This window comes from Nicotiana tabacum, unplaced genomic scaffold (assembly GCF_000715075.1).
Source record: "Nicotiana tabacum cultivar K326 unplaced genomic scaffold, ASM71507v2 Un00316, whole genome shotgun sequence".
NCBI classification, from domain to species: Eukaryota; Viridiplantae; Streptophyta; class Magnoliopsida; order Solanales; family Solanaceae; genus Nicotiana; species Nicotiana tabacum.
The window spans coordinates 1-22,052 of NW_027438553.1; the positions used below are offsets into that span (position 1 = coordinate 1).

The window sequence follows — 22,052 nt, forward strand, 5'->3', positions numbered from 1 at the left end:
AATCACAAAGATAATTCACATTTTTTTCTTATCACCGCGGGAGCCTTGCATTTAGTTTTGAAAATTATTTTTCCGAAATATCTTCCCGCGTTTTAGCCCACCTTATCACACTGCATGGCTTCTAGTAGTTTCCTTACTAGCCATGCGTATCAAGCCCACCTTATCTCATCGCATGCGTTTCAACCCCAAAACGTTATATCACCGCATGCGTATCAATATCACAATATATCACAAATAGCACATCAAGTGCCCAATAACTCAACTTGCCAAAGAAAGCAAGAATAACAGTGTTTTTCACAATAAAGAGCCCATGGCTCAACCACAATATACACAAGAGTCTCAACAATAATAACCGGAAGTGAATAACTCAACAAAATAGTATTTCACAACTTAACACTTTGCCTCAATATAAATAATGGCCTTTATAACTCAATACCAATTTCACAACAAGATATTTCAAGAATAATAATTCAAGTAAAGAATTCAATGGCTTAATAGTGAGTATGGAATAAAGGAAGCAAGAACTTCGACTAAACATGTAGAGAAATTAACAAGTAAGAGATAAGACAAGTAAAGCACGTGAAAATAGACTAATGATGACGAATATAACATGATAAGATAACTCAATTAAGGCATAAAAGGAATCTACATAGCTAAAACTGGTAATTTCCATATTTAGCCTGTGCACGCACTCGTCACCTTGCATACACGGTTTTCACACATCACAGTTATCACAAACAACATCAATCCTAAGGGGTAATTCCCCCACACAAAGTTAGGCAAGACACTTGCCTCAAAACACGCTAACTCAATCCACTAGTAAGCCTTTCCCTCGATTATCCAACTCTGAACGGCTCGAATCTAACCAAAACAACTCCGTACCATAAATATAAACCATAGGAAACTATTTCGAACAATAAAATTATGACCTTTGCAAAGAAGTAAAAAGTCAACTTAAAAAGTCAACTCGGGCTCGCGTTTCAGAACCCAAACACTCATTCGACGGCGAGTCCAACCATACAAGAATTACTCAAATTCGACCTCAAATCGCCTTTCAAATCCCCAAATTTTAGCCTAAGAAGTTTTCACAATTTTTTCTCAAATTTCCAACTCAAAAATTAAATGATGAAATTAATAATAGATTTGTGTAATTTAACCAAAACCGAGTTAGGATTTCTTACCCCAATGATTTCCTTGTGAATCTCCCGAATAATCGCCACAAACCGAGCTCTCTAGGTCTAAAAATGAATTATGAAACTCAAACCCTCGAAGACCCCTTTTCTGCCCAGGGATTCCGCATCTGCAGCCTTTTAGTCGCACCTGCGACACCACACCTGCGAAAGAACCATCGCAGGTGCGGTTTCCACTTCGGTCATGACTTTTCGCTTCTGCGTACCAAACGCGCATCTGTGCTTCCGCTTCTGCGGACTAAAACGCGCTTTTGCGCACTCGCTCCTGCGGGCAAGGCCCGCTTCTGCGACAATAGACCAAGCTAGCCTCGTCCGCATCTACGACCACTTCTCTGCACCTGCGGACTCACAGATGCAGAAAACTCCTCGCACCTGCGATCCTAGCTGGGCAAGGCCAGCTTCGCTTCTGCGGCCCAAGGACCGCTTCTGCGGTGCCGCACCTGCGACCAAGAATGCGCAGGTGTGATTGCTCCAGTCCCAGCAACACTTCAGCAATCAAACAAGTCCAAACATGTTCCGGATTCAATCCGAATCACACCCGGGGCCCACGGGATCCCGTCCGAATATATCAACAACTTCCAAAACACATAACGGAACTACTCAAGGCCAAAAATCACATAAAACAACATCGATTCTACGAATTGCAACCCCAATTCAAGCCTATGAAATTATGAATTTTCGAATTCCAAAACTAATGTCGATTCAAACCAAAATAACTCCGATTGACTTCAAATTTTGCAGACAAGTCATAAACGACATGGCGGACCTATTCCAACTTCCGAAATCAAAATCTGACCCCGATATCAATAAAGTCAACTCTCGGTCAAACTTTCCAAATCTTCCAAACCTTCATCTTTCTAACTTTTGCCAATTCATGTTGAAACAAACTACGGACCTCCAAATCAACATCCGGACACGCTCCTAAGTCTAAAATCACAATACAGAGCTATAGGAACCATCAAAATTCTGTTTCGGAGTTGTCTACATAAAAGTCAAACTACGATCAACTCTTTCAACTTAAAGCTCTAACTTAGGGACTATATGTTCCATTCCACACTGAAACTCGCCCGAAACCAAAACTAAACACCCTCGGCAAGTCACATAACCACAATATAATATAGAAGAGGCAATAAATATGAGATCGGGGCTAAAATATTCAAAATGACCGACCGGTTCGTTATATAAAAAGGACTAGAGATTATATGCTAGTCTACCATTAGGATGACCTCGTACCTATTGGGCACACTAATTCGGATTTCCAATTAGATAGTGATTCTAGAAAGCCTACCTCAAAAAATGTGTTTACTTTGGGAGGTGGAGCCATAAGTTGGAGGAGCATCAAGCCGAATATGTAGCAGCCTCTGAGGCGGCCAAAGAGGCGGTTTGGCTCGGAAACTTCCTAAGAGATTTGGGTGTGGTTCCCTCGATTCAAGCACCAATTATACTTTATTGTGATAATAGTGGTGCGGTTGCAAATTCGAAGGAGCCACGAAGCCATAAAAGAGCAAAGGACATTGAGCATAAATATCATTTAATTCGTGACATAGTGAAAAGAGGGATGTAGTAGTCACCAAGATTGCGTCAGAGAACAAATTGGCGAACCCATTTACCAAAAGCTTGCCACAGAAGACTTTTGATAGGCATGTAGACGGAATAGGTGTTAAACTTGTAGGTGCGTGGTTATGAGTCTAAGTGGGTGATTGTTAGGATATACTATAAACCATGCGTATTGTTATAGTATTCTTTATGAAATAATTATTTATTTATTTATTCAAATCAATAAAGTTTTGTTTTAAATAGATCATGTATTTGTCTGTGTGTCCTTTGCTTATATAGTAGATGATTTAGTGTACAGAGTTTAACTTATACAGAGAAGATTAAATCATCGGTTCTTATAAGGCATAAAGTTTATGTTCACAATCTAATGATGGAATTGGACAACCCATCGAAATGGTTGTAGCACAAGACTAAATATAATTTAGCTTGATTATGGGAATGGTTTAATTCCGACTTCTTGTGCTAGTACAGTTTGTATGTATTGAACGGATCAAGTAGAGATAAGTATTTTATACTGACTTAATAAAATAATTTTTCTAGTCTATTCAATGTACTTATACTCTTAATCTTGATATAGTTATTATTAGTTGTGTGTGTCATTTATTATTTTAATTTATTAAAAGACGAGATTCTTTCGTCGGTCAATAAGCCTGGTAAATTGGACAATAATGATATACATTGGCGAAAAAATAATTAGTTGATAGAATCCATGTCTCGACTTTGAGATTGATGATACTTCTTTATGAAAGCTTATAAGTTTTCGTGTGTTAACCCGGCCGGTGGATTTTGTATCCGACACATGAAATAAGTTAAGCGAAAGTCTAAAGGAAGTAATCAATAAATTAAATTGTCGGTACTTTAGTTTGATTGATTAGTATCTGAATCTTAACATGGGGAGTTAAATAAGGTTTTATGGAAGAATTTCGAAGTTGAACTAAGGAGTGCAATTACGAATTTTTAATGGAATAATTCATAATTTATTATGGTAAAAATTAATTTTGAAATTCGAAATTAATTCTATAATAGGGAGCCTTGTTAATTAAATTATGTGGTCCCTACCGTGCCTAAATACTAGGAAATAAAGGAAACATTTCCTTTGTGGAAAAGAAAACCCAACTGGTTTTGAAAAAGGGTTTTACCCTAAAAACGTGGCTTTATATACATGGTATAGGGCTGGCCGTTTTTTTTACACAAATTTTTCTTGGAATTTTGCCCACCCGAAATTCTCTTTCTAGATATTATTTGGGTAATACAGTAGAAGATTGTGGAACGTGTTTTGGACGTCGTGAGCTTGCTACTCTGGAACACGCTTCAAGAGGTAACTCGTATAATTGACATATATGTGCTAATTGTTTAATTTACACGTGAATATAATACTGAAATTGCTTCCACTGTGATATATAATCCAACACTCATGTGCCTAAACTTTAAGAAAAGAATATTTATCAAATCCAAATTTCTTTATTTTCCCGTTGATTAATCTACGCGATTTTCTAGTAAGGTCACTATTTCAAACCATTTCACGTTTTCCTTTGAAAATGTTATTAGAATACTTTAGAAAATCTTTTTCTGGATTACTTTCGCTATTGAGTTTAATTATTAAGGTAAATGACAGATGATAATCATACAAGGTACAAGGTGTACGATACGTGCAAAACAGGAACTTCCATGATTTTTTGAGCTAAATTTAGTAGCAATATTCAGGTGTTGATTGAAACAAGTGATACGGAATCAAAATTGGAAGTGTTTATAGACGGGGGAAAAAATACCCACAAGTGGAAGAATGATTTTTCTCCTCTTAGTGAAAAATATTCTCCTTTTATTGCTGATTACTGGGTACAAACTGAACCAGGAAGAACAATTCATCTTCATCTTCATAGTACAGAAGACAAATTAGCTCTAATGTTCCTTTCTCTCTTAAATTATGCATAAGAGATTCATATCAGCTCCAAGGTTTACATGCATTACTGATTGGTTGAAAGCACTGGAGAACGGAGATATATGGGACTTCGGATGCTTTACAAATATTCATGCTTTTAATTGCTAATTCTATAAGCAATAATACCCAAAAATCTGAAACAAATGGTTTTCTATAGTATAGCATCTATCTGCGATTCATTGAATTTTGGTTACACAGGAAAAGTTTGCGGATAGAGAGGTTTTTCCAGATACAAAACTTCAGCAGAATAAAAACAACAACTTTGTATGCAACAGCCATAAGAAACAGCACCAGTAAATTCTTCCACTTAGCGTTCTTGTCATCGGATATATCATAGATATTTTCCAGAGCCTCATAACCAGATATGTTTCTCACCTGCCCAACAGCAAAAGAAGTTCCAACGTACTCGTTCTCCAACAGTCCCTGGTACAAAGAAAACTTTTAAGTTTACTTGAGAGATAAATAGTGATCAAGAATATACACTTAATGAATTCAAGCAAATTCACAAACTTGCCTGGATAGAGTAAGTATGAAATGCAATATAAGATATGGGGTACATCCATACTGGTCCAGGCAAAGAACTTCTGATTCTAAAAAAACCAGCAGAAAGCATCATTATCACCTGAAACACAAGAAATGATAGCCGTTTAATGGAAAAGTTAGGTCTCGTTTCAAATAATATTCCTACTAAAAGAATCCTATCTAATACTAGCATTGCAAACATTCAGATGCCCAACTTCCTCGATTCCCCTTTTAAGAAAATTGACCCTTATGACAAAGTAGAAGCACACACAGCCACCATCATCACTGCCTATTTTCTAATCAATAGAATATGACAATATTACACCAAAAGGAAAGGCAACGAACCTATTGTCAACTTCATCAATGATTTAAGGCAGAACTTACATGTATGGACACAAAACTTAAGATGCTCCAGAAGATATTTTGCCAAATGGAAGCAACAAGCAGTAGCAACCCCTCGTTTACCAATAGACACGCAAAGAAATTCAGCACAAAGTACATCAGCAAGCTGAACTCATTCCGCAGCCCAATAAGAAAATAGAAGACCAGACTTGACGAGATGGAGATAAGAAACAAGAAAGGCATGCTGGCAAAAAGCTGCCCAAGTAGGAAAACAAATGCCCCAGAATGCTGGTTTGATTCTTCACAGGTGTATATCTGCAAGTCATCAAGATGTTTGATTAGGGTTTTTCTTTTAACTGGACGAGATTACTAACAGCCCATTATCAGGGCAAATAACAAAACCAACTTTCCAAAAAGCAAGGAAGAGTTAATCGAAACCAATGACAAATTGAAATGTTTAACTTGGTATGAAGAGGATACTCACTATCTAAATGCTCTATTTTGCAGTGGAACAAAATACAAGACCTATATGTCATTGCGATATCAGATTTTCCCACTTAAGCTATGCATCTTTAGTACATGATTAGATTATTACTGCTAATTATGTCCGTAGCACAATCAACATATAAATGCAATGTTAATCATCAATATCGCACCTCACCAAACATACTAAAGGTTCCCAGCTGCTTTGGGAAATCAAGTTCGAAGGCTTGCTTGTCAGGACTGATGAGTTTGAAACGGGAGTATGATTCAATAAACCAGGCCAGAAATGTGACAGTCCTAGTGAAAAGTCGAGATATTTCAACCATTGGCGAAGCCTAGTTCTGAGAATTTTAGTCGCTTCAACTCCGCACTTGTCTACATTTCTCCCCACTAATTTGAACAAGTTTGAATGAACAACAGTGCTTTGGATAACAGATAGATTACAGTAAGAGTGGAATACGGAGATTATGACACTACAAAGGGAAACTTTAGTACAGGTTCTTCAACTTGAATTCCATGTTTGGTTCATGAGATTGAAGAAGAGACTGGAATGAGGATCACACTTCTGTCCCTGGGCATTCCAAATGACCATAAGGTGTATGTATAGTCCAACGCTCAGTCTACCAAACAACCCTTGATTCTTAAATACACACATGTACTGGGTTCATTTAGAACTGGCGTTTGCATATAATAAGTTTCATAGAAGCATGCTTGCGCAGTATCCAGAAGAAACACGAATAAGTTACTGACATCACCTTGATCTCTTTCAACTGGGCAGGTACACCAACGAGGCCTAGCAGAGAGGTGAACGAAACAAATATAAATATTGCTGCTACTCTTGTCTGCATGGCAAGAAAAACATCATAGTTTGCAAACTGAAAACAAGGGCAAGCAATGGCAAATAGTTTCCATCAGAAAAATATCAAACAGCAATATCAAGTCACTCCTATGTGATTACAGGAAAATAGAAGTGAAAGGGTTTTCCTCATGCTGTCCAACCATAAATGAAGAAATACATGCAGTTCTTGAGTTAGTTAACTATGATCGGTTTCAACCAAAAAAGCGGGAAAAGATATACTTCATGGGCTGTGTAAACAGCAAAACCTGGAGGATGTGGTGCACAAACATCATACGGATGGACAACTGAATTAGACATATGCAAAAGGAAAAAGACACGTCTGATTCTTTAATTATTAGCTTACCATGACAGACGACAAGGAATGCCCCAATCCAGAAAACACAGTGCCAATACAAACGGCAAGAAGCATATAAAGAATCAACCTTAGCCAATAATATCTCCACTCCCTTGACATAATCAATAAGGATCTCCAAGTCAAAACTGCAACTCGTGTTGCATTTCCTGCCATTCCCTTGCTTTTGAGATATGGACCTTCCTGTAGGACGGAATGCAAGAGATCAGAGACTATATTGAAGCTCAGGCAGTAAGTATGGTTTGTTTGACCAGTAAAACTTTTATGATTGAACACTCTAGGGCTTTCTAAGCCACTTTTTTTCTACTTGACAATGATTTATGAAATATTTCTTTAACTACAATTAATTTGTAAAAGATTGTGACTTATAGCACTTTTTATGTAGCTTTTTTTTTAATAAAGACTTTCTGTGCAGTTTCTTAATATACAAATTATTCTTTTTAAAGATTAGAAATCAATATCTGAAATAGACGGAAGCTAAATTCTAGGCCTCCTGCTCCATTCTAGGACTAATGAAACCAAAAACTTCAACTCACACAAGAAATTAATGGTAATTGGGCCAATCTAGTTTGTCAAAACAAACCAAAGCAGACAAGAGCATCCTTCAACAGGATGCTCGAATTATGTTACTGCCCAGAGCACACGGGCTTAATAGCTTATGTATGTAGTTGGTCCATATCAAGAATGGGAATATTTCCTAGTGTCTAGTGGCCACATTAAAGTGTGCATCGCTTAGATCTCTACTTTACACCTTGAAAATTCCTTGGAAAAAGATTGAGCAAAGTTAATAGTGACAATCCGCGATGTCAATAGTGACAAAGTGAAAAAACATACCTTCTCCGTAAGTTTAACTATTACAAACATACCTCCTTTTTTTTTTTAATAAACATACCTTCTCAGTAAGCTTCATTATCATTGACTCAACAGCAGCAGCGTCTGCCGATGATCTATAGGTTGCTTCAAGGGTACGTATAGCAACAGCAGTATCCATGCTCACAGATGATAAGTCTCCATGGTCATCCTGTTGAGATGATAAAATCACAAACTTAAAGGAAAATCTTCCCTTTTGTGTTGGGGAGCAGGAGGGGATAGGATGGCCAGAGAACAGGTGAGAAAATCTTTGAACATTCATTTTGCATCTTAAATAAAAGAAAAATTCCCGTTCCTCTTTCAAAGAGCTTACCCCGGTGCAATAAAACAATAGCATGAACATGGAGAAAAGAGGTGGCACAATGTACCGAGTTAGAATTGTTTCAACATCCTAACTACTACTAATCAACAAACCAATCCCTATCTTTGATCATTATGATTGAGTTTTTTAAAGCAAAGACGTGGAACTTTGAATGCTTATAAGCAAATACCTGCCAGCTTTTGCACATTGCAATAATCCTGTCAAATTCTGTGTTTATAGCACGCAAGAAGTGATCAGAAGGACTTTGCATGATTGGGCAAGGAAATCCAGCATTCGAGAAGTGCTTCACCAATTAAAATATGTCAGTCTCTAACAATCAGTAACATTAACAACAGAATATTGATTCAAAACATAATGACCAGAGAATAAACATCACAAGAGCTATGTATTTCCAAAAGTATTTCATAATTGTGCACACGCTTGGTGAACTAATCTTCCCTCTATGCCCCCTTAAGTGAGTTTGTTCAGTCTGAATCCCTGTTAACATTGACTGAGTTTAGAGGAACTCCTTTCCTTTCTTCCAACAACTACCCACGGATTCTGAAACATTTAGTCCATTTGGAACATTTGTCACCACTCACCAGTATTTCTCTAGACAATTTCTTCTTTGTCAGAAACCAACAAACTGAAATTTTGTGATCTCTTCCAATTTGTAAGGAAATCGTATAAGATGCTATAGGGATCTTTATTGGGCAATAAGCTTCTAAGCAACAATTTGGACTTTGAAACCCAGACGCTCGCACTTCAAATATGTCCGACTGACACAACCTTATCCTGCAAAGCTGTACTCCTATTAAAAGGCACATTCCCCAGAGTAACCATCCTAACTTGAGTAAATATTTATTTCGACATTGCTAAACCATTCTTGGCGGCTTTAATCCAAAATGAGAATAAATAAAGAACTTCAGCTGAATCAACTGCATTCATTTTATCTCTTAAATATGGTACCATCTGACTAACTGTGATGACCCAAAAGGTCATCTTATGTTTTAGAACTCGAATCTGCGCTCTTAAGCCTTAAAAATCTCATTTTTACCCTCCTCGATTTGCGTGCGCAGTCCGGGCAGGTTTCCGGAAAGCTTTTATGTTGAAAACTAATGAAAATAAGAATTTTTGCCTTAAAAGTTGATTTTAGTTGATTTCGGTCAGCATTTTTGGTAAACGGGCCCGGATCCGTGCTATGACGGTCCCGGTAGGTCCGTATCGAATTATGAGACCTGGGCGTATGCCCGGAATCAAATCCGGAGGTCCCTACCTTGAGTTATGAATTTTTGATGAAAATTAAATGTTTGAAAATTATTTGTTTTTAAGAATTGATTGATATTTGGCATTGTTAATATCGGGTCCGTATTTTGGTTCCGGAGCCTGGTACAGGTTCATTATGATATTTAAGACATGTCTGTGAAATTTAGTGAGAAACGGAGTTGATTTGACGTGATTCGGACGTCCAATTGAGAAAATAGAAATTTTAAAGTGTTCTTGAGAATTTCATTTGATTTGGTGCTAAATTTAGAGTTCTAGGTGTTATTTTGGCGATTTGATCGCGCGAGCAGGTCCGTATGATGTTTTTAGACTTGCGTGCATGTTTGGTTTGGAGCCCCGAGGGCTCGGGTGCCATTCGAGCGATGCGCGAGTTGAGTTCAAACCTCAACAAGGCTGTTGGTGCATCAAATCTGGTGTGCCCGCACCTGCGAGCCTTTGGTCGCAGGTGCGAGCGATAGCCCCGCAGATGCGACCCAGGCCTGGACTTCGTTTTTCCGCAGATGTGGACTTTTCTCCGCAGGAGCGGGACCGCAGAAGCGGAACCCTGTCCGCAGGTGCGGCCCCAGTTGGCCCAGTCCTTTTCCGCAGAAGCGCACATCTTGTCCGCACATGCGGATGCGCAGGTGCGAAGGTCGCTGGGCAGTGAGTTCATTTAATTCGGACTCCAGCCATTTTTCTTCTCGTTTTCAAAAGGATAGAAGGTCTAGGGCGATTTTTCAAAGACATTTTCTTCCCCAAATCATAGGTAAGTGTTACTTAACTCGTTTCTTTCAATCTTTTACTTCATTTTACTAGAATTCAACCTAAAATCTAGAGTTTTCATAGTAGAATTAGGGGTTAGGGTAGAAACTAGGGATTTCGGGAATTTGGGGATTTAGACCTCGATTTGAGGTCGGATTCCAAAACTAATTACATATTCGGGCTCGGGGGTGAATGGGTAAAAGGATTTTGGTCCAAACCTCGGGTTTTGACCAAGCGGGCCCGGGGTCGATTTTTTCAACTTTTTGGAGGAAAATTTTGAAAATTTAATTTATGAAATATAATTGATTCCTTTAGCAATATTTGATATTAATGAGTCATTTTTGAATAGATACGAGTGGTTTAGAGGTGAATTCCAAAGGAAAAGTTGTGATTGAGAATTAAGTGGCCTTCGGAACGAGGTAAGTGTTGTGTCTAACTTTGGCTTGAAGGAATAGGTATTGTGTGAGTATTTGCTACGTGTTTTGTTGTTGAATACGACGTATAGTTGAGGTGACGAGCATTTATACGTTGTGGTCGAGTCATAGCATGCGAGTGAAATTCCATTTCTTGCGAATTGTAGTCTTAAATCTTGTTATCCATGCTTATTGTTGTTGTTGAAATGTTGGGAGACTTGTATCCGATTCCACCAAGGTCGATAAGATTGTGAATATTGATTCGAGGTCGAGATGTTAAATTGTGAAGGTAATCATTGATGAAATATTGATTTCTTGTGAAACTTCTCTCTATCTGTTGTTATTGATTCTGTGAATTGTGAGGAAGAGTGTAAAGCACGAAGGGTGATGCCGTGCATAATTTAATTATATTGTGAGGAAGAGTGTAAAGCACGAAGGATGATGCCGTGCATAATCTAATTATATTGTGAGGAAGAGTGTAAAGCACGAAGGGTGATGCCGTGCATGAATTATTTATATTGTGAGGAAGAGAGTAAAAGCACGAAGGGTGATGTCGTGCCGTTCTATTTATTTATTTGATAAGATTGAGAGTAAAAGCACGAAGGGTGATGTCGGGCAGTTTCCTTTGCTGTTTTAATTGCTCAATTCGTTTACGGATTTTCTGTGTAATTCTGTCTTTTCATTATTCTCACTCTTTATGTTGTATTCCCCCACTATATGTCCCCTTCGCATTATTTCTGCGTTATTGCTTTACTTACTGATGTTGCCACTAGCATGATTATACTATTCAGGTTATATGTGGGAGTCTTGTCCTAGCCTCGTCACTACTTCACCGAGGTTAGGCTCGACACTTACCAGTACATGGGGTCGGTTATACTGATGCTGCACTCTGCACTTTTTATGCAGATTTTGATACCGGCTCCGGTTGATCGAGATTTGCTACTAGTCCGCTGTCCGGAGACTCAAGGTAGATCTGTCGGCGTTCACAGACCTTGAAGTCCCCGTCTATCTTTTATGTCCTACTGTTTTCTTTCATTCAGACAGTTGTATTTCTTTTTCAGACTATTACTTGTAGTAAATTCTAGAATGCTTGTGAATTGTGACTCCAGATCCGGATGGTAGTAATTAATACAATTTTATGATATTCCGCACTTACTATATTTCATCTTAGTTAATTATTGTTATTTACTGAATGGAAATAAGGAATTGGTTTAACGATTTTCTAACGTTGGCTTGCCTAGCAAGTGAAATGTTAGGCGCCATCACGGTCCCGTCGGTGGGAAATTTCGGGTCGTGACACTAACAATTGACTTCCTTCTCCTCAGATAACCCACACCCACAAGTGGGTCTATCCTATTAAAGGAAAAAGCAAACAAACCCTCATTGCAGCACAAAAAATATCATTCGTTAGTCAATGCTTTTGTTTGATGCAATCATAACTGCTAAAAGACGAAACCTTTACACGAACCAAGATGGACAGTGTAACAAAGCATACCAAGGTAAAACTACCTGTAAGCAAGCCAATGTTTCACCAAAGAATAACGTCTTTCCATTTGAGAGGAGGCAAATTCGGTCAAAAAGGCCAAATACTTCAGTACTGCTTTGGTAAATGGTGAATATCAGAGTGCAGCCGGAGTTGGCAAGCTTCTTCAATGTAACCATCATCAGAAGTGCAGAAACGCTAAACATAACAAGGAGTACTAAACATCAGCTAAATTGGAGTAGCTCATTATTTTTTATAAGTAGAAGAGGGCCAAGAGCATCAAGTCTCGACCACAATGAATAGAAAGTCAAAAACACAGAGAATTAATAAGGAAATATTTAGAGAGTAGGGTACCCAGATATCACATGTTCTCCCTCAACCTTAAATGGATGCTTTCATGTATGACAGAAAAAACTTCAGTGACCAAGCCAGTCAAAGCATCTTCACATTCTCTTCTGGTAACTGACTCCTAGAACTATAGAGACCAACACGCGCTAAGCTAGCAATCCTAAATTTCATTTGCAGGTCCTTCCAAAAGAATGATTCTAGCCTTTTTCTATTAACATGTTTTACCCATTAATGCTGAAATATTTACAGACTTTTTTACTACTTGACCTTTCGAATAATCGAATCACATAAACTTTCAGTATGATTTGATATATCCCAACTTTATTGACATACTTACATAGTTCAATGAATGATGTGGTTTTTTTCTGTCACCACACGCATACTATATATAAGACAAGCAAATCAATCTTTATGCCTAATTACTTCGTCAAATAAACATGGAGCTTTAGTATTATTTTACACTTTATTGGACAGAAAAACTAGAACATACTAAATATTTGGCTGTTTAGCTACTACAGCAGCTACAGGACACATTACACAATTTGACAGTTATACTGTGCTACTAATTCAAAGTAGTCTAGTGACTAAGAAGATCCTTGATGCAGTTATGGATTCTGAATATGTCAGAGTAAACTCAATGAAGTTCAACAAAAACTGCTGTGATTTTTTAACTAGGAGTAAGAAAAGAACCTGTCAAGACGATAAAGGGGTTCATCTATAAATAAAATATGTGGTCCCATGACAAGTTCCCGAGCAATGCTGACACGCCTTCTCTCACCACTTCGAAGACCTTTCATGTAACAATGGCCACCTATAAGGTTATTAGCATAATCTCCCAGTGACATAGCATCTATAGCATCCTCCACCACACTCCTTTTCTGACAAAAGAAACCTGGAAGCTGAAGCAATGCTGAATAGTATAGGAACTCACGCACTGTTAATGATCCAATAAGAGTAGTTTCTCTGTCAACATATCCCTGCGAATGAGCAAACTTTCCATGTCAGAAGGCAGAAGCTGACAACAACAAAGAAAACTACTGCCCCCTTCGCAACCTACTTGATTCAATTGATGTTTTCTTTCAAAGAGCCCAGAAGTACCAACACCTCTGAACTGTAATTCAAACCAAATAAACTATTCATACTTTATCTTATTTTAATATTAACGTGATGGTTAGCCTACCACCTTAAATGTTTGAGCTATTGCTTTCAATGTGTTAGATTATGTAGATTGTATGTGTGCTCAAACCTATGCAAAATATGGTTTTCATAGCCCCTTGGGCAAGACGGAGAATTGGTTGAGTGGAAAGAACGATTTAATCTAAAGGTTGCGACCAGGAAGGGGTTCAAAGGCCTAAATGCATACCTGCAACTCCTAACTCAACCAGGAAATAAGCAGTTGCATGATTTTTTTGCGCTATTCAAATGGGACAAGAAAATGGGAAAAAGGATTTCCAAAAATCAGTTATATGAAATTATACCATGTCATCGCAGTTGCATGAATTTTTTTCTTCAAATGTGAAAGGACATCTTCTTGCCAAAGGAACCCACAGGTCACTCAACCGGTAGTCATTACTATGATAGTGATTATGATTTTATATTCCAAAAATCAGTTCAGAGTGAACAGCAGCTAATGTGATGTAAAAACTATAAAACAGGAAGTCAAAGTCCAAAGTTCGGACATATATCTTTTCGTATTTGGTATGCAAGCATGACCACAATGATAGTAAACGCTTACAACATACATAGGAACCATAAGGCATGTGCATTTTTGTTCCATTTACAAACACCTCGCCATACATTCTCGCTGAATCAGGTAACCTTCCTAAAAAAGGAAAAGAAAACTAGTTCAGAATCATGCACAAACAACTAAATGCTCTTCTATAAACTGACTGTGAACTGAATACCACAAACCTGCAAGCGCTCTCAAGAGTGTTGATTTCCCTGACTTGGCTGGACCCATGATTACAGTCATTGTTCCAGGTAATGTACAACCATGTGAACTCTTAACCACCTTATCAGAGTATTTTCTTTTTCCCTTTATAGTTACAGTCAAGTCCTTCCAAGCAATAGAAGCCCCTGAAATCTTCCTTGTAACAACTGTCCCCTCCGGTAAACGAGGAGAGGGTAAGGAACCACTATTGATTTTTGACAGGGAAGGGGAGGGTGGCGTAGTCGCAGCATGTATAGAATCTCCTCCTTCGTCGACTTTGACCTCTATATCCGTCTCATCCCAAACAGGTGAATCTTCAAAAGAAATTGGTTGTCTAAATGCACCAGGTTTTCGCAAGTAGAAGAAATTACTTGATGGCACCCTACTAGCAGGACTACTTGCTGAAGATGAGGAAGACCTATAATTATCTGATTGAGACTGTATTTCTTCCATTCTTCAGAATTCTCCAATATATTTCAACTGCTTCTTCCCTAAGGAAAGAACTACACCAGTTCTGCAAAACTTCTTTCAACCTGTATAGATAGCAGTAATTAACAAATACCATAGCTAATTTCTTATGCATAAAGAGCAGGAAAAGACAATAGTGAAAAATAAATGACATCTACAACTAGAAGGAATAACATTCAAAAAATTCTAATCAACAGGACAAATTTTCGTATTGAGCCTTTGGCAGTTTGCAAAAAAATTAAAATATATTAATCAATCAATAAACTACACCTCTATTAGTTCAGTATTCAGAGGATTCATCATAGTTAAACTATTTTTATGCATTCTGTCACCCTATTCTTAGGCTGGGTCAGATCCTACACCAACCCCCACCCCAAACCCTCATTTCCTATGCTGTGGAAGCTCACATAGGCTGAGTTTTGAAAAATGAAAAGATATTAAAGAAAAATAAAACAAGCAACTGGGTATTGGAAGCTTATGAGCTTAAGAATGTCTATAAATAAATCCCATATACATATACATGAAAAACATTCATTCATATTAAAGAACCCTTCTTTTTCCTTTCTCTTTAGATACGTTATGCATAATTTTGGTCATTTGAGAACTAAAGAGAACATAAAGCACAAAACTTTTCAGCTCTAACAAACACCTTCCCTGTTTTCTTGTCAAACAAAAAGCTGAACTCAATGTACATAAACCCTCATAAACCTCAAAAGCACAAATACATAAGCAGACCGGAAAGAAAGAGAAAACTAAAAGTTTAAGAGCTTCAAATGATAACCAAAAAAGCTCGAACTTCAAAACGGGAAGCCCACAAAAAGAGTTTAGCAGAGTTGTGGAAAAAAAGAAGCAAACGAAGAGGGAAATGACGAACCTGGATCTGAATGATCAAATTGGTACATAGAGAGAAAAAGGTGAAGAGACTGAAGAATAATAGCCCAAGACCAAGAGGACTGTGTCGCAACATGAATGAGGAAGGCGGAAATAAGAAGAGTGACACTCAAGTGTGAGTCCAATTATCAATGGACTCATGTATTCCTACCCATATTGGTCTATTCAGAATTCTTTTTAATTTTTTTTATTACATTGAAGAAGAAAGGAAAATTGAACTTGCGCGTTTTTTTATTACTCTTAAGTCTTAACTGATATTATTATTATTATACTATAGGCTTTTCGTTCCTTTAGAAAAACAGTGGGAAGAAGGCAAGAAAACCCTTTTTTTATCCTCCTTAAAACAAAAATGCGTCCGAAAGTTGAATTTTGTTGAGTGGGAGCTAAGTGCTTAGTTAATAATTAATAGTAATAAGATTGTAATAATTACACCTCATAATTGAAAAAGGGATATGGGCACTTTCTTTTAGTTCAATTGATTTTGTGGTTATTTACAAATTTGTTTTTAGATCTATAATCCTACCTCTTTTCTTTACTTTTACACATAAAATATTTATTTTTTTACACGTAAAAAATTTAAAAATATTATTTTCTTAATTTTAAAACTGTAGGGGGACCTAAAGTACAAATAACACCCTTTTCTTTTTCGTTTTCCAATTTGGAAAGTTAGAATAGTGGAGTAAGCATATTTGACTATGCCAACTTTATACACATGCATAGCGCAAAATATGGTCAAAAAGGGCATCTTCTCCTTTTTATCCTTTTCTTTCAAACAAAATGTCTCTTTCCATGTGATTGCTTGTTCAAATTTGTATTTTAAATTAAATTCAGATATACATTCTGATAATATTTACACTAACAGTGGTTAAATATTTATATGTTAATTACATTACATTAATTTATAAAATTAAATTCCTTTTTTGGATTGTAGCCCGCATGGGTTGAGAATTCTGCCGTGTTTGTCTGGAGATTTAATGGGTCCCTAATGGGCAAACATGGAAGTGCAAGGGAATTGGCCAATAATTATAGGCCTTTGCTTTTTGAATGGTACATTTTAGCTCTACTTCATGGTCTTTTATAAGATTAAAACAAGAAGAAGGCAACAATAAGGCTTCAGCTTTATTTTCAGAACACAGTAGTTCTGCACGCTCAAATTTAAAACTTTTAATTAAAAAATGAGGGCTACTTGCAATTCCACCACGATATTTGGTGGTACATGAATCTATATACTTTAACCTGGAAGGAAACGTTGTGTGTGATTTAAAAAAAATGCGTTGCCGATTACAATTGTACCAGGACTAGACATAACTGTGGATATCTAGAATTGTTTCCTCAGTATGCGGCGATCATTATACACAAGATACACTACTAGAAAACTGTTTAAACCATCCAGAAATACCGACCGAAATCGGTCGAAAAATTGAAAAAACATATCAGTTTTTAACCGACTTTAATCCGTCGAAATTAGGCTGGTCAATAATAAATAGCGACCGAAGTTGGTCGCAATTTTCGTCCGATTTCGGTCGGTCAATTAAAATTCACAAACGACCAAAAAAACATTTGGTGCAACGAATTCATTAAAATTGGGATGTTGTAAATACTTTTAGAATTTAGAAAAACTACCTAATTTAGATTTTTTAATTTACTATACTTTATTTATTCAATTGTATTATTTAATATTTTTTCTCTTATTTTTTTCTCTAATTCGAAAAGAAGGTAAATGCCAATTATTTCAAAAATAGTAGACCAAGAAGAACAACAAGTGATTTAAATAAAAGGAATTTGGGATATTTTTGATTACTTAACAGATCAAGGGCTATTTTAAAAAGTTTGATGATTGTAGGGATAAATTTGGCCCGATAGTATAACGGTAGGGATAAATTTGGCCCGATAGTATAACGAGGGTTAAATATAGACAATATATGAAAGTAGAGTGATATATTTGGCCCTTTTCCCTTTTTAAAATGACCGACTAACATAACCGACTGATTTTAATGGATTTGTTGAATATTAATTCTAATTTATTTTACATGAAAAACCGATCAAAGTTGGTCGGTTTCTTAAAAGATAATTTTCGCGGGACGTCAAAATAGTTTTCCGTATTTTTGCTCCAAAAATAACAAACCGAAGTTGGTCAGTTTCGTAAAAAAAATAAAAGATAAAATAACCACGATCAGTTGGCCGCGATCGATTTTGACCGAATTTCTAGTAGTGTTAACATATTATTGAAGACTTTTCAATGTATAAATGTCACAAATATTCTGAAACTATTTCTCAATGAATAATAATAAATTAATTACTGTGTTAGGTTGATCCTAATTATTATCATTCTCACTTTTATTATATCATAGATTGTTAGTATTATTTATTTATTTTAAGGTCATGGTTGGCTTGAATTTGAAGTTACCCTTTTTATAATTAATAAGGTCTCGCATAGTTGCAACGGTAAGTAAAATGATAATTCCCCGCGCACTGTAATCATTCTACATCATGCATGGTTGAACTTATGTAGCTGGAAAACATCTAAATGGACATATTTCAATAGTTAAATTAAAATTTTGTGTTACATACATCATTATTCGTTTTTAAAAAAAAAACAAAGTCAGGATGAAAAAAGTTCAAATAATAAGAGTGTCAGAGGACGGGGAAAACAAATAAACAAAAGAAGAAGAGAAGTTTTAAATTTTTATTTGACGGGGTCGTTTGGTAGGATGCATTAGATAAAATAATGCATGTATTGGCTTTGTGTATTCATAATATCTTGTTTGGTACACTTTTTGAACTTATATATTAGTTATGCAAGTATTAGTTATACACTATATTTTGGTATTATCCTATGCATAACCAGTGCATAAGAAATCATGGCATTAACAATGCAATGGATTTTAATGCATGCATCAACTTAGTTAAAGACAAAATTGTCATTCAAAATTTGCTTGATTAAAATATACTATTATATTAATGCAAGGTAGAAATAATTCAAGAAAGTGAGAAATAAAATTATATCCCTAGTAAATAAATAAATACTTAGCATATTTTTTTTTTATAAATAAATATTTAGTTATCACCACTAGAAATTTGACAAAAACTAACCACAGTCGACCGACCAATTTTGGTCGGTCAAAAAACCGGCCAAAAAACCTACCAAATTTGGTCGATTTTTCAAAATATTTTAATTTTAATTTTTCTTTTTACGAAACCGACCAACTTTGGTCGGTTTTCTTTAGCGCAAAAATGCGGGAAACTATTTTTGAGTCCCGCAAAATTTATTTTTCGAGAAACCGACCAACTTTGGTCGGTTTTTCATTTAAAATAAATTAAAATTAATATTAAAAAAATCGACCGAAATCGGTCGGTTAATTCGCCCGGTCATTTTAAAAAACCGACCAAATTCGATCGGTAATTTTATTTTTTAATAAAACCGACCAACTTTGGTTGGTTATTTTCGTGCGAAAATACAATTAAAGAGTATAAATAAAATAAAAGACAGCTTTAAAATAAAATGCACCAATGGTCTAGTGGTAGCATAGTATCCTGCCACAATACAGACCCTGGTTCAATTCCCAGATGGTGTATTTTTTAATTACATAATTAAAATACCGACCAACTTTGGTCGGAAAAAAACGACCAATTTTCGGCAATTTTTTTTTTTGAATTTAATTGACCGACCAAAGTTGGTCGGTAATTTTCGACCAACTTTGGTCGGTATACCCTTCCGACCTTCAAAATACCATCCACACGTAAATAGTCGCGTTTTGGATGGTTATTGACAATTACCGACCCACTTTGGTCGGGTTTTTTGGACGGTTTTGCCCGGATTTTTAGTAGTGTATATACTACAATATAGGTAGACAAATTAAATAATATTTTTAAAACCTTGTGCATATAAAAACATTCCTCAACATATGCTTCTTTTAAAAAATAAAGTGATAGACTAGTTATGAGGGTATTTTTGTAAACAAACAATTCTTTTAGAAATTGTGCAATGCTTTAATACATCAAACCAAACAATGGATAAGAAATATGTCAGTGTACCTAATGCCAGCATAACTAATGCAAGCATAACTAATACCAGCATTACTAATACACCATATTCAACATTATTGTTATACATCCTACCAAACGACCTCAAAACATGAAAGTCGAGGGAAGGAGATTAAGTAGGCGTTTGGACATAAAAATTGTAATTTTTTTAAAAAAGTAGTATTTAGAGTTAGGTTGAAAAATGATATCTGGATTTTAAAATTATGTTTGGATATCCATTTCACTTGAAAAGATGTTGCAGTTTTGTTGAGTGGAAAAAATGTTTTTTTGAAAATTTTGAAAAAGTGGTCTTTTGAAAAATACATTTTCAAAAAATTTCCAAAAAACTTGCAAAATTTCATGTACAAATTTTACAAATGGTCATATAATTATGACTTTATTTTGTCACACAAAAATCATAAAACTTTTATTAACTCACACATAGTATTTTGTTATTCCAATTTTTTTATTATTTATTTTCAATCTAATAAATAATAACCCGGTTCAAATAGAAATAACTCAACCCGACTGTCACGACCCAAAATCTAACCATGGTCGTGATGGCGCCTATCGTGTTACAAGACAAGCTTACTTCTCAAAATATTACTACTAAACCGATTATAAGAATTTAATAAAATATTTTCAACATTTGAATTTTTCATAAACTAAATCAACTCTAAATATAATATAGAAAAATACGAAAACGAGCCCCAAACATCGGGGTGTCACTAAGTCACGGGCGTCTAAATATGTGAACTAAGAAATAAAACTGTCTAACTGTCAATACAATACAAAAGAAGAAATGATAAAAGGAGTAACAAGATCCCGCGGACGCTAGCAGCTACCTTGCAATCTCCACAAATAGCCGGCCTGAACTCAACGATCGTCGCGCTGTAACTCACCTGGATCTGCATATAAAGTGCAGGGTGTAGTATGAGTACAACCACCTCGGCAAGTAACATAAATAACTAAGGAACTGAGCAATAGTGACTAGCTAAGTAAAACAGTCCAATTATTCATTTTCACAATTTAAAAATAAACAGAAATAAACAGGTAAATTCCATAACTCAGTAAATGCCACAATGAAGTTTAACTGATAAATATAGCAACAACACAAATAAATACAACCTCACAGCAGTGTCACTCCATCACTCATCACTCGCACTCAGCACTCAATACTCAAAACACTCAACACTCTGCACTCACTAGGGGTGTGTACACACTCTGGAGGGGCTCCCAAAGCCCAAGCGCTAAGCACGGACAACTCACGTGCCCTCATATCAATACCTGGATCCGCACGGTTAACTCACGTGCTACGCGAACAACTCACGCGCTACGCGAACAACTCACGCGCTATGGTATCAATACCTGAACCCGCACGGTCAACTCACATGCTACGCAGACAACTCACGCGCTATGGTATTAATATCCTCACAACCAGGCCCTCGGCCTCACTCAACCATGTACCTCACTAGCCTCACCATCATCAACAAATAAGGGAACACAACCCACATCAAGTATCACAACATATTAGCAATTAATAGAGATTGAGGTAAGCATGTACAATAATTTCTATGACTGAGTACAATTAATGTGAGCATGAATAAAGCTTAAGCATGATCTCTAACATGAAGGCAAACAAGTTCAACAACAAATAAACACATAACCACAGATAATAGCCATTAGGCTTCACAGCTTTACGGGACGGACCAAGTCACAATCCCTCGTGGTGCACACCCACACGCTCGTCACCTAGCGTGGGTATCACTTCTAAACAGTCACACAATATCAAATTCTCCGGGTTTATACCCTCAAAGCCAGAGTTAAAATTGTTACTTACCTTAACAACGTAAAATCCTACTCCGCGATGCCCTCGTCTCTGGATTCGGTCTCCAAAAGCTCCAAATCTAACCATAATCATATTAATACCATCAACATAGGCTAATGAATCGAATTCCACAATAAAAACTATAAAATATGCCAAAACCCAGCCCTCGGGCCCACGTCTTGAAATCAGCTAACAATGGCAGAATCAAAACCCTCGTCCTCTCCCGAG

The 22,052-nt window shown here is 36.4% G+C and overlaps 1 protein-coding gene across 1 annotated transcript; it reads right to left on the minus strand.

Annotated features, from left to right (window-relative positions):
* Positions 1-4,821: 4,821 nt before the first annotated feature.
* LOC107772752 (ABC transporter G family member 3) lies at positions 4,822-16,269 on the minus strand. The gene is made up of 12 exons (XM_075248906.1): positions 15,957-16,269; positions 14,596-15,147; positions 14,427-14,506; positions 13,375-13,661; positions 12,363-12,534; positions 8,606-8,719; positions 8,137-8,265; positions 7,236-7,427; positions 6,789-6,875; positions 5,593-5,865; positions 5,201-5,308; positions 4,822-5,109 (listed from the first exon to the last, which is right to left on the minus strand). The coding sequence occupies exons 2-12, from the start codon at positions 15,065-15,067 to the stop codon at positions 4,852-4,854; spliced, it is 2,172 nt and encodes a 723-aa protein (XP_075105007.1). The 5' UTR covers positions 15,068-15,147; positions 15,957-16,269; the 3' UTR covers positions 4,822-4,851.
* Positions 16,270-22,052: the final 5,783 nt, after the last annotated feature.

Excerpts from the sequence above, each read along its gene's own strand:
- LOC107772752 (XM_075248906.1), bottom strand. The coding sequence starts at position 15,067 with ATGGAAGAAATACAGTCTCAATCAGATAATTATAGGTCTTCCTCATCT. Across the intron at positions 13,662-14,426 it reads ACATGCCTTATGGTTCCTAT|GGATATGTTGACAGAGAAAC; the intron begins GTATGTTGTAAG and ends GCTCATTCGCAG. Across the intron at positions 5,309-5,592 it reads TAAGTTTTGTGTCCATACAT|GTGATAATGATGCTTTCTGC; the intron begins GTAAGTTCTGCC and ends CTTGTGTTTCAG.